Here is a 12,793-nt window from a genome sequence, read left to right on the forward strand (position 1 = left end):
ATTAGTAGTTGTATTAGCAATATCAGTATTAGTAGTATCAATAGTACTCACTCTCCACACTGTCTTCGTGGTGCAGGTTGAAGTTTTCATAAGAGTCCCATCTCATGACGGGGTCAGACACGTCACTGTTCACTCTCACACACGAGTCATTTTTACGACACTCGCGACCTCGACACAAACACAAACTTTAAAATAAGAACAAATACCAATATTAAAAGGTTTAACAGAGATGGGGAAAAACACCTTTGATTTTCTCTGGTCCGTTTGAGAAGAGAAACTCCACTGTTGCGTCGGCTGGAAACCTGCTGTCTGTGGAACAGAACAGAGGGTAAATTGAGATGAAATTAACATCAAATTAAAAATGTAAAGCTCCAACATCACAAACTGGCTCTGAGAGGTTTAAACCATGTTCTAATGCTCCTCCTAAAAAACAGACCTGGAGCTTTGTTTTGTTTCATTCACACATGTTTGAGTAATACTTCATCATTTGTCTGTCTACATCTCCAAAGCTCAAAATGCTGTGTTCCATCTTGTGATGTCATGAAGTGGTATTTTCCAAGTTAACAGCCTTTTACCTTTAGTTCAGTAGAGATTGACAATTTCAGGGCTGGAATGATCCAAATGATTATAGTGAAGGTGTGTGGAGTTTAAAAACACAATGGAGCACTGTATTACCACATGATGACATCACAAGGTGGAACAGAGTGTTTTCAGTGTGAGAGAAGAACCCAGCCTAAATATGCAGGGTTTGTGTGTTAAACATGTGTGAATGAAACAAGACACAATTCCAGGTCTGTTTGTGATGAGGAAACATTAGAAAAGAGATCAGTGTAAATGTATTAAAGCAGTGTCAGACAGTGAGAGTTATTCACAGGTTTAAAAGAACTCAGCACTTCACACACATGGACAAGAAGCATCTGTGATCTGAAAATGATCAAAGTGATGACAGTTATACAGACAGAAGCACTTTAACGTAGCAGACCTATACCAAGGCAATGCTCTTTACCTGCAATAAAGAGAGGTCGGACCAGAACTCAAACAGGGCATGGTCCAGGCTCCTAAACCACACTTGGAGTAGGAGCAGAAGTAGTGGTAGTAATAGTAGTAGTATGAGTTTATTTTACTTCTATGGGATATTAAAGAGGGGGTATTTACTTCTATGGGGTATTAATGAAGGGGTATTTACTTCTGTGGGGTATTAAAGAGGCGGTATTTACTTCTATGGGGCATTTATTTAACACATTTAGATCACCATGTTTCCTTTTATTGTTTTGAAAATGCTATATTCGCAATGTTTTATAAAATTCACTTTTGTTTTTGACTCTGAGTCTGCCTTCCCTTTGCTCTCTGTGCTAAGTAACGTCCCCTTCAGAGCACTATCACAACACAATCAACTACACTAATGAAACTACTGCACATCACATAAGGTTTGTCAAGTTGCTGTGTACAGTTTTGGAGGGTTACCCACTTGAGCATGCAAATCCCACAGAACATCCAGCAGATGACCTGGTAGAAGCAGGAGTAGAAGCAGAAGCAGCAGTATGAGTAGTAGTAGTACTGGTAGTACAGTAGTCCTCACCATTGCAGGCGTGGTCCAGGTCGGACTTCCTGAACCACAGCTGGGCTCCATGTACAGCGCAGGAGTGAAACTGCACTCTGAACACTTCTTCTCTCTCTGCAGTACTGCGTCTGTGGAAGCACTTCACCTATGTGCACACAGGGGGCGCTGTTCAGGCTAGGTTTTAACACAACTGCTGCATGTGATAACACACAGGGGGCGCTGTTCAGGCTAAGCTTCAACACAACCGCTGCTTGTGATCAACAAAACACTCACTTAACTATAAAATAAAACACATTTGTCAAATGTGGTCTTCTTTTGACTTCAAAATCAGCTCTTGAAGTCAAAAGAAGACCACTGTGCACTGTTTGTATCTAATTACAAAGAGTTTTACTGTCCAAGAATCAGGAAGTCCACGTTTGGATACTAGCTGTTGTTAGGTTTACTGTGAGAGTTGTGATGAGTGCTTATAAACTCATCATGGTATAAGGATTAGGATGTTCTGAATGCATAACGGAAGTGAGGAGTAACTTTAGACCAAACTGTTTTAAATGATCTCATTCTGTTTTTCATGTTTTTATATCTGCTACAGAGACTTCTGACATTTATGAAGCTGAAGAGAAGCAAAATGTGATAAAATGTGACTCATTGTAAAAAATAAATAAATGTGAGGTGAGGTTTGTTAAAGTGCAGCCCCTCACCATGATGTCTCCTTTGAGCAGCAGAGGTGTGTCCAGGCTCACACACAGAGTCCTCGACCTGGAGTTCTGGGGGTCACTGCACAGACACAAAACACAAGCAACATATGAGGTCCAGACCTCAGACCTCAAATTCCAAACCTTTAACACAGAACTCAGACTAACACTGGACTTTAAGAGAATGAGGCTGGGTCTGTATGTCCACACTCTCCTACAGGGAGGGAGTGAGGGTGAGGGGCTGTGGAGTGTGAGGAGCTGTGGAGGGAGTGAGTGTGAGGGTCTGTGGAGTGTGAGGAGCTGTGGAGTGAGTGAGTGAGGGTGAGGGTCTGTGGAGTGTGAGGAGCTGTGGAGTGAGTGAGGGTGAGGGTCTGTGGAGTGTGAGGAGCTGTGGAGGGAGTGAGGGTGAGGGGCTGTGGAGTGTGAGGAGCTGTGGAGTGAGTGAGTGAGGGTGAGGGTCTGTGGAGTGTGAGGAGCTGTGGAGGGAGTGAGGGTGAGGGGCTGTGGAGTGTGAGGAGCTGTGGAGGGAGTGAGTGTGAGGGTCTGTGGAGTGTGAGGAGCTGTGGAGTGAGTGAGTGAGGGTGAGGGTCTGTGGAGTGTGAGGAGCTGTGGAGGGAGTGAGGGTGAGGGGCTGTGGAGTGTGAGGAGCTGTGGAGTGAGTGAGGGTCTGTGGAGTGTGAGGAGCTGTGGAGGGAGTGAGGGTGAGGGTCTGTGGAGTGTGAAGAGCTGTGGAGTGAGTGAGTAAGTGAGTGAGGGTGAGGGGCTTATGTAAGAGCAAGGGCCTCACTAGAGCGCAGACGTGTGTACCAGCTGAAGACACTGATAGATCTTCACAAATGGATGGAAACCTGCAGAAAGAAAGGATCAGGGTAAGAAGAGGAGAAAGGACAGTTACTATAGTACTATACTACTGCACTACAAGTACAAGTACAAAACATAGTCACAGATACTAAAGTAGGAATAAAAAAGTATTAAGTTTTAAGTATTAGTAGTAGAAGTTAAAACTTCCCTTTTTAATTTTTTTTTTATTTTTACAAATTCTTTCTACATAATCTGTCTTGTTTTAACACAGGGGTGTCCCAGCTATGGCCTGAGAACCAGTTTATGTCGTACCTCAGGTCTGCTGCTAAACTGGTCCTGTTTTTATGAGTCAAAATGAAGTGATTCTTCCATTATAACCTCAATAACATCACAGTGTTATGAGATCTACAATTTATGTTTCCAGCGTTAGCAACCGATTTGATTGACAATGTTGCTAAGCGCCCGCTCCCTGCTAAACCTGCGGTGTGGGCGGGAACAGGCCCAACAGCCTTCTATAGCCTTGATCCGGATTGGCTCTTGGCTGTGGTGACATCACACTCAGTGTCACTTCTTTTTACCGTCTGCGGCTCAAGTTTAAATAGTTCAAGCCCAATAATTTAATGAACTCAGACAAAACACTCACTCTCTGTGTAAATTAAACACACGCAAAAAATGAGTTTAAATGACCAGAAAGAGGATTTTTGTGAATTTAATCTGCCTCATGTAAAAATATATCTGTGCTTTTGTAAGAACACGTAAACCTCAAACAAAGACACATTCAGAACTCTTTTACACAGAGACGGGATTGCTTTGTTCTGGTTCTGATTCTTGCTCTGGTTCTGGTCCTGGTTCTGTTCTTAGTTCTGGTTAAAAACAGATCTGACCTCCTCCAGGCTCAAAGTCCAGAAGAGATGGAATCACAATCTGCTGCAGGAACAAAGGACTAGTGTTCATCTGAATGTGACCCGAGAGCAGACCACCAAAGTAGTAGATATATCTGTGCATGGATAGAAGAGCGAGGAGGAGAGGAGGAGAGAGGGAGGAGAGGAGGAGAGGAGAGGAGGAGAGGAAGAGGAGAAGGGGAGGAGGGAGGAGAGAGAGAAAAAGAGTGCGGGGAGAGGAAATAGAGAAAGAGAAGAGAGGGGGATGGAGTAAAGGAGGAGAATGAGATCATGAGAGAGAATCAAACACTGATAAAGGTCCAAACACTCACACTTTGGTAACATCAAAAATAAAGTCTATAAAATGATATTATTATAATTTATAGTTTCTGTAGTGACCTGTATAGACTTGTAGTGACCTGTTCATGTGGGATTATAGTGTGGTCATGTACTGATCTGTAGTGACCTGTAGTGACCTGTAGTGACCTCTAGTGACCTGTAGTGACCTGTAGTGACCTCTAGTGACCTGTAGTGACCTGTAGTAACCTCTAGTGACCTGTAGTGACCTGTTCTGAGATGGCTGCAGAGAAGACGAGACTTTATCTTCACAAAACTTCCTCATGGCCAAAGTGGAGAGAGCCTGGTCCTCCCTGAAAACAAACACAACAGACATGACATTACAACACAAACACAACTCCAGCTCCACTGAGAATAAACACAAGAAAACCAACAATACAACACAAACACAACTCCAACTCCACTGAGAACAAACGCAAGACACTAACATTTAAATATTATAATCCTAAACATATAAACTCCAGCTCCGCTCTGATCAATCTCGACTGGACCGTGGCTGAGTTTTCACATTTGTCCTAAACATTCTAAAAACCAAGGATCTGGACTCACCCTGCAGAGATTCTGCTGTAGTGCATGTACGCCGCCACCATCACGCCACTCTTCCCCCGGTTTCCCTGGAAACAACAACAACGAGATTAATGAAGACGTGAACTCAAACAAGACTAAACCAGATCTAAACAGAGTCTGAATCCAAACTCTACCAGGACTAAACCAGGACTAAACTAGGACTAAACCAGGAGTAAACCAGGACTAAACCAGGACTAAACCAGGTCTAAATCTGGACCTTACCTTGCAGTGCAGTACTACCACATTCTGAGGGTCTTGGCACAGCCAGCTATCCATGGCTTTGCACACGGAACAGATCCGGTCTAGAGGCGGCGCGTGGAGGTCGGGCCAGCCAAAATCCTGCACCTGCACATGGGAGGGCATGTGGGTTAGACTGTGGAGGGTTTTTGAGACACCTACACTTTAACATAAAGAGCATAACACAGGTTTAGACTCACGTCACTGAAACATACTTCAAATTAAGATTATTATATTTAAAAATGAACCAAAGTCCAGTGTGAAATAAAACTGGAAAAGGAAGTGCGGAAATCACAGTGGACGTGTCACTGTGGACGTGTCACCGGAGCGTGTCCCGGTGGGTGTGTCACAGTGGGCGTGTACATCACAGCGGGCGTGTTATAGCGGGCGTGTACATCACAGTGGGTGTGTCACAGTGGGCGTGTCACAGTGGGCGTGCCACAGTGGGCGTGCCACAGTGGGCGTGTCACAGTGGGCGTGTCACAGTGGGCGTGTCACAGTGGGCGTGTCACAGTGGGCGTGTACGTCACAGTGGGCGTGTACGTCACAGTGGGTGTGTACATCACAGTTGGCATGTACATCACAGTGGGAGTGTACATCACAGTGGGCGTGTACGTCACAGTGGGTGTGTCACAGTGGGCTTGTAATCACAGTGGGTGTGTTATAGCGGGCGTGTACGTCACAGTGGGCGTGTCACTGTTCTTACTGTTCTTACCTTTGGGTGGAGTTTGCAGATGTCATGCCTTTTCTCTGATAAATTTAAAAGCTGAAAGATTAAATGAGGACAGATTTTTACACATTTTCTTCATAAAATTGTATATGTGTCGTTCATTCTCTGACCAGGAACTTGTCATGGTGCTTGTTCTTGAGCATCAGCGCCACCTCTTGGATGTTGTGGTGGTACTGCGGCTCGTCCAGCTCCGGGAAAAACACACAGATGATTCTCTCAGTGATGTAGGTCAGGTCAAAGTCATATCTGTGCTCCATCACCCGCTCCACACTCCTGCTCCTGTAGACAGAAAGGAGTGAATACTCTGCACCTCTGACCACATCCTCTGACCCTCAGACCCCCCTCCTCTGACACTCTCCCCTACTCCATCACCCGCTCCACACTCCTGCTTCTGCAGACAGAGGACTGTCAATACTCTGCACCCCCTGACCACATCCTCTGACCCTCAGACCCCCTCCTCTGACGCTCTGACCCCCTTCTCTGACCGTCTCCTCTGAGTGAAACCATCCTCCTAAGCCCTCTTCACCAAGTAAAGTAGTTTAAAGTGTCTGTACATGTCTTAACTGCCTTAAAAACAGAAAAAAACAGAAAAAGTTTTTTCCAGAGCTACTCCTGACTGGCCTTATGCATCAGAACATCCTCTTTATTCACCACACTTTTCACAACACCAGAGTACAGTTTTGTCACCACGGTAGTGGTGCGTTCAGACCAGGGCGTCAGGCCCGTCGAGCTTAAATGCAAAGTCTATGGTGGACATGTATCTTGGCCGCCCTGTGTTTAAGCGTCAGAATCTGGCGTTGATGCAGCACGTCTTGAGCGTTCAGGCGTCGGATGCTCTAATCGCGTGTCCAAGAGTTGAAAAAGCTGAACTTTTGTTCTTTGGCCGCACAGCGTCAGCCAATCAGAGATTACGCTCCAGTGACATAAGAACTTAATTTTCCCACAAAAGTAGAAAGCCATTAGCCACAACAAGCGGCTACTTAATTATGCTGGGCGCACCGGCACCACGGCAGAGCTGATCACATCTGTTGATGACTTCATGTAATAAATACACTAAAGCCACTCTCTCTGCTGGTCTGCAGCATTCACAAAGACACAAAACAAAATATCCAAAAGCACTCGCAGACCGCAACGGACGTGCATCTGAGGCATTTGTCCTCAAATGTAAAGGCGTCCAACTAGAGGCGTCCAACACGTTTTTGACGCCCCTGAGTGAGTAATGCTACTAATAGCATGTTAACAGCGCACCTATATTTCTTCGAGGTTAGCTGAGGTTAAAGGCTTTATACATAGATGCAGACACCACACAGTCTCATTTTGACCCTAAGAGCTGCTAAAACAAACTATCTATACAAACGTGACCTCATCTGAGTACAGCCCCTTTAACCTCTGACCTCATGTGAGTACAGCCCCTTCAACCTCTGACCTCATGCAAGTCCAGCCCTTTTAATCCCTCGGTTTGACTAAAGGTGCGTTCACACCGGGGCACCTCTAGTTGGGCGCTTCTAGTTGGGCGCCTCAAATTGGACAGTTCTAGTCGGGCCCCTCTAGTCGGGCGCCTCTAGTACGGCGAATGCTCAAGATGCGTTATCTGGCGCGTTAACGCCAGATTCACACTGCTCTGAGTCTAAAAAAACATCACAAAGCACCGGTTGGCCAAGACGCGTGTCCACCATAGACTTTGCATTTAAAGTCCCTTACACCCCTGATGCCCCTGATGCCCCTGAAGCCCTGACGCCCCAGGGTGAATGCACCATCAGACTCATCTGTGTTTAAAATACCTCGGGAGAGAGCCTCTTTTTTTCAGAGACAGAGATTTGCTGCTGGAGCCAAGCTGAAAACACAAACATAATGCAATATCACATTTAAAACACTGTATCATAATTAAAACATTTCATTTTAAAACATCATGATAATGGTCAGCGGCCTGTAGTCACTCACCTGGTCAAGAGCTGACAAGCAGGATGGCAACACCTGAAACAAGAACACATTTAAACCAACCTCAGAGCTGGAGTCTCTATGGTTCTCATCTCTGACACTGTGGATCATTATAATTTACACATTTAAATCACAATGTTCATCTAAAAACCCTCTTTGTTTAGCTTGTGCTGTTCCACATTAAATGTTGTACTTTGTGTTCTATTCCCACATGTCTTATATCTGTGTAATCCCTCAGTGCCTTGTAGGTTCATTGTGGTCCATGGTCCTGTTTGGTCCTGGTTTAGTCCTGGTTTAGTCCTGGTTTAGTCCTGGTTTAGTCCTGGTTTAGTCTTGGTTCAGTCCTGTTTCAGTCCTGGTTTAATGCTGCTTTAATCCTGGTTTAGTCCTGGTTTAGTCCAGTGGGGTCATAGTCGTCCATGGTCCTCTTTCACACTGAGGTGATTGACAGGTGATAGTGTGTGAAGCTTTAACCTTTGACCCCTCAGTTTGATTGACAGCTGGGTGTGAGGGGTCAGTAGGAGGTCAGGAGGAGGTCAGGGACACCAGACAACAACAAACCACATATCAGCTGTGTGAGAGTAAGGTCACATCAGTATAATGTCTTCATGGCACAGTGACGCCTCAGAACCAGCATGTCTCAGATTCAAACCTTGGTGAGTTTCTGGTTAAATACGTTGTGGGGAACTCGAGGAGAAATTTCAAAAAGAACTGATGAAAATTTGGTTTAATTTAGCAAAACTACTGTTGATATTAAAGGCACAGTGTGTAACTTTTCTGGTGGAAGGTCTGTCACCTGCCTGTGGTCGTCTGTGGGACAAACTCGAGCTGTGACGATTTCTGTTTTTACTTTGATATTTTGTGGATGCTGAATGGTGAATATGCAACTTTTTCTTTTATAATGCCTCGAGACTTCAAAATCCAAAGAAATAAGGTTAAAAGTGTTTAATTACATGTCTGCACTGAAACAGCAAAGCATCATAGTCTATGTACCGTAGTTCTCTGTGTTTAAACAAAGACAACAAAGAAAGATGTTGATGAGACTCATGATTCTTGTTTCTGGTCCTGATCCAAACACATCTCATTTATTTAAGTTCAGCTGTTTTTATTGTCATTCTCAGATTCTCTCTGGATTTTGAGAAGTTTTATTCCATTTTGTGGAATGTAAAAAAAAAAAAAAAAAAAAAAAAAAAATTATATATATATATATATATATATATATATATATATATATATATATATATATATATATATATATATATATATATATATATATATATATATATATATATATATATATATATATATATATATATATATATATATGCATTATGCATTAAAGCCAAAGGAACAACATTTCCATGGAAACAAACCTAATTATTCTCAAACAAACTTGATGTTCAGCTTTTCCTCTGAATATTTCATCACAACATAAACTGAGAGAGAGGATGTTAATGTAACACTGCACTGAATGCAGGGGCCTCAACACAGGGACCTCACACAAACTCGGTGGAGCAAAGGGACACTAATGTGACACTGAAACTAGAGACTCACAGGGACCTCAACACAGGGGCCTCAACACAGGGGCCTCAACAAAGGGGCCTCAACACAGGGGCCTCAACACAGGGACCTCAACACAGGAGCCTCAACACAGGGACCACAGGCTTGCACTCAACACAGGGACCTCAACACAGGGACCACAGGCTTGCACTCAACACAGGGACCTCAACACAGGGACCACAGGCTTGCACTCAACACAGGGACCTCAACACAGGGACCACAGGCTTGCACTCAACACAGGGAACTCACACAAACTCAGAGGAGCAAAGGGACGTTAATGTGACACTGGATCTAAAAACTCAGATCGGCACGGAACGCAGGGACCTCAACACAGGGACCTCGACACATAGACTTCAACACAGAGACCTCAACACGGGGACCTTAAGACAGAGGCCTCAGCTTCAACACACTGACCTCAGCCCTGAGAAAAAAAAAAAAACAGATGAGAGAAAGGCGGGACACTCCACAAACACAAAACATAACACAATATGGCTTCCCCTGACCAGAAGCACACACTGACCAGAACCACACCCCCAATAAGCCTTAGGAGTAGTAGTAGTTATAGCAGTAGTCGTTGTTGTTCTATTTATAGTAGTAGTAATCGTAGTAGTAGCAGCTCTTTTTGAGTTTAGATGGCTGCAGGACACAAACAGTTTTAGTAGTCGTAGTAGTAGTTGTTGTTTGTTTGGCTGCAGGACACAAACAGCAGGAGACAAAAAAAAAAGCCACAGATAGGAGCGTTTAAAGGGTCAAAGGTCACACACTAAAACATCACACACACGTGTATAAACACAAATGTATAAACACACACATGTATAAACTATAGGATTATATTTCACTTGGTTGTTTCCAATGTTTGGTCCTTTTTAATACATTTGTTCATTTGTTTAGTTAGCTTCAGTTAGCTTTAGTTAGCTTTAGTTAACTTTACTTAGTTTAGTTAACTTTAGTTAGCTTTAGCTAACTTTAGTTAACCTTATGTCATGATGTCAGTTTTCCCTGTCCTCCCGTGCTCTCTCCCCCTCCCCTACCTGTGTGTCTGGAGCTGGGTGGAGTGCCTGACTCCTCCCGTGCACACCTGGGGTGCATCAGCCTAATCACCACCACCTGCTGCTGAGTACAAGAAGGCTTGGCAGTCTACACTCGGTGCCAGACCGTCCGCGTGTAAAACATTCCTGCCTCCACTCGCCCAGCTCCTGCCGTCACGTTCCAGTCCCGGTCTCGTCTCCTGCTCGTCTCGTCTCCTGCTCGTCTCGTCTCCTGCTCGTCTCGTCTCCTGTCCGGTCCTGGTCTCTGGTTTGTCACCCGCTCCCCGCTCTGGTCTTCGTCTGCTCCGCCCGCCCTGGTACCGCACCTGCTTCTATCCCCGTCCTGGTCCTGTCCTGCCCGCCTCTACCTGCACCGCACCCGCCTGACCCGTCTCCCGCTCCCCGGTTCCTGTACCTGCTCTTGTGACCTGTTTAAAGACTGCATTTTCACCGCTGTAAATGAACACTGTTAAAACTGCTCTGGTCTGCATCCTTTGGTCCTATCCGCACCGTTACGACAGAACGGTCTGGCCACTATGGACCAAGCAGGCTCAGACCCGGACCAGACGCGCCGCCTCACGCACTCTCACCCCGAGGCGGTGCTGGGTCAGCATGAACAATCCATTCGAACTCTATTGGAGCTAAATCAGACATTGTCCCAGCAGGTGGCACAGCTTAACCACCAGGTGGCCGCGCTCCTCGTCACCCCGCCTGCTGCAGCTGGAGCGCCGCCACGCCTCCCGGAGCCGAGAGGCACGGATCCGGAGCCGTATGCTGGACAACCTCACCTCTGTCGCGGATTCCTGTTCCAGTGCGAGTTCATGTTCCAGCAATGCCCTTCTCGTTTCAGCTCGGGGGCCACCAAGATCCGGTATATATGTGGATTACTCCGGGGCAGAGCTCTCCAGTGGGCAGAGGCGCGCCTAATGAAGACGTCTGTGGATAGCCTGGATTTTAATGAATTTGTGTCCACGTTTAAGCTGGTGTTTGACCACCCGCACTACCAGGACAATGCTGCCTCCCGGTTATTGACTCTCAGCCAGGGCTCCAGGACGGTAGCGGATTATTCCATTGAATTCTGGACACATGCGGCGGAGCTGGACTGGACGGACAGCGCGCTGCGGGCTGTGTTTGTGCGGGGCCTGAACGAGACTTTGAAAGATGAATTGGTTTCCCGGGACGAACCCCCCGACCTGCGGAGCCTCATCTCCCTCACTCACCGTATTGACAACCGGCTACGGGCTCGTCGCCGAGAGAGACGCCGGTCACCGGTCCCGCCGGAGCCACGCGCTGCCCCGCCCCCGCCAGATGAGCCCATGCAACTCGACAGGACCCTTGTGTCGGCCGAGGAGCGTCAACGGAGGCGTCGCCTGGCCGGGGCTTGCCTCTACTGCGGTGAGCGCGGACATTATGTGGTCACTTGCCCAGTTCGGCCAAAAGGGGGGGCCCACCAGTAGCGCTGGGAGTACTGGTGGGCGAGCAACACATCCTGGACTCTACTAATAGACTGCGGCTCAGCGCCACCCTGTGCGTTCGCACAGAGACTTTATGCGTTTCCGCCCTTATCGACTCCGGGGCTGAGAAGGACTTTATTGATGCCCAAGTCGCGGAGCAGCTCGGGGTCTACCTGGAGCCCCTCGAACGCCCCTTAAATGCCCAGGGGCTCAATGGACGTTTTCTGGGGCACATCACCCACATCACAGAACCTGTCACCGTGATTCTGTCCGGCAACCACCAAGAGAACCGTCAGTTTCATGTCCTGTCCTCCTCCGCTTCTCCTCTGGTCCTTGGTTACCCCTGGCTACGCGCCCACAACCCTGTTTTCGATTGGGCCAGGGGCGGAGTTTCGGGCTGGAGTCCCGATTGCCACGCCAAGTGCCTTCGGTCCGCCCTCCCTCCGGCCGGGAGGTCCGTTCCTGTCGCCGATCCGTCCCCAGACACCCCCAATCTGTCCTCGGTGCCTGCTGAATATCACGACCTGGGGGAGGTTTTTAGCAAGAGCAAGGCCCTCTCTTTACCGCCCCACCGCCCATATGACTGCGCCATTGACCTCCTGCCGGGTGCCCCACTACCATCTAGCAGGCTATATAACCTGTCTAAACCTGAACGCGAGTCAATGGAGGACTATATCCGTGGGTCCCTTGCTGCCGGAATCATCCGCCCGTCCACTTCACCCGTGGGAGCGGGGTTCTTCTTTGTGGCCAAGAAGGACAAATCCCTGCGGCCTTGCATTGATTATCGGGGTCTGAACAATATAACTGTAAAGAATAAATACCCGCTACCCCTACTGGACTCGGCATTTACGCCCCTCCACGGTGCGACCATCTTTTCCAAGTTGGATTTGCGGAATGCGTACCACCTGGTGCGCATCAGGGAGGGAGACGAATGGAAGACGGCCTTCAAGACACCCCTGGGACATTTCGAATACTTGGTTATGCCCT

General features: G+C 47.0%; 1 protein-coding gene across 1 annotated transcript in view; it reads right to left on the reverse strand.

Annotated features, from left to right (window-relative positions):
• The window catches only part of LOC117371520 (tensin-2-like), a 47,428-nt gene that overhangs the window by 15,366 nt on the left and 19,269 nt on the right, over nucleotides 1-12,793 (reverse strand). The window contains exons 4-16 of the mRNA XM_055222041.1: nucleotides 7,768-7,800; nucleotides 7,608-7,660; nucleotides 5,937-6,105; nucleotides 5,812-5,862; nucleotides 5,082-5,204; nucleotides 4,842-4,906; nucleotides 4,502-4,585; nucleotides 3,939-4,051; nucleotides 3,041-3,101; nucleotides 2,260-2,335; nucleotides 1,580-1,706; nucleotides 244-309; nucleotides 52-168 (exon numbers count right to left, since the gene is read on the reverse strand). Of these exons, the coding sequence (XP_055078016.1) occupies nucleotides 52-168; nucleotides 244-309; nucleotides 1,580-1,706; nucleotides 2,260-2,335; nucleotides 3,041-3,101; nucleotides 3,939-4,051; nucleotides 4,502-4,585; nucleotides 4,842-4,906; nucleotides 5,082-5,204; nucleotides 5,812-5,862; nucleotides 5,937-6,105; nucleotides 7,608-7,660; nucleotides 7,768-7,800 (1,138 nt within the window). The remainder of the gene's footprint in view (nucleotides 1-51; nucleotides 169-243; nucleotides 310-1,579; nucleotides 1,707-2,259; nucleotides 2,336-3,040; nucleotides 3,102-3,938; nucleotides 4,052-4,501; nucleotides 4,586-4,841; nucleotides 4,907-5,081; nucleotides 5,205-5,811; nucleotides 5,863-5,936; nucleotides 6,106-7,607; nucleotides 7,661-7,767; nucleotides 7,801-12,793) is intronic.

Source organism: Periophthalmus magnuspinnatus, chromosome 5, assembly GCF_009829125.3.
Source record: "Periophthalmus magnuspinnatus isolate fPerMag1 chromosome 5, fPerMag1.2.pri, whole genome shotgun sequence".
Classification (NCBI taxonomy): Eukaryota; Metazoa; Chordata; class Actinopteri; order Gobiiformes; family Gobiidae; genus Periophthalmus; species Periophthalmus magnuspinnatus.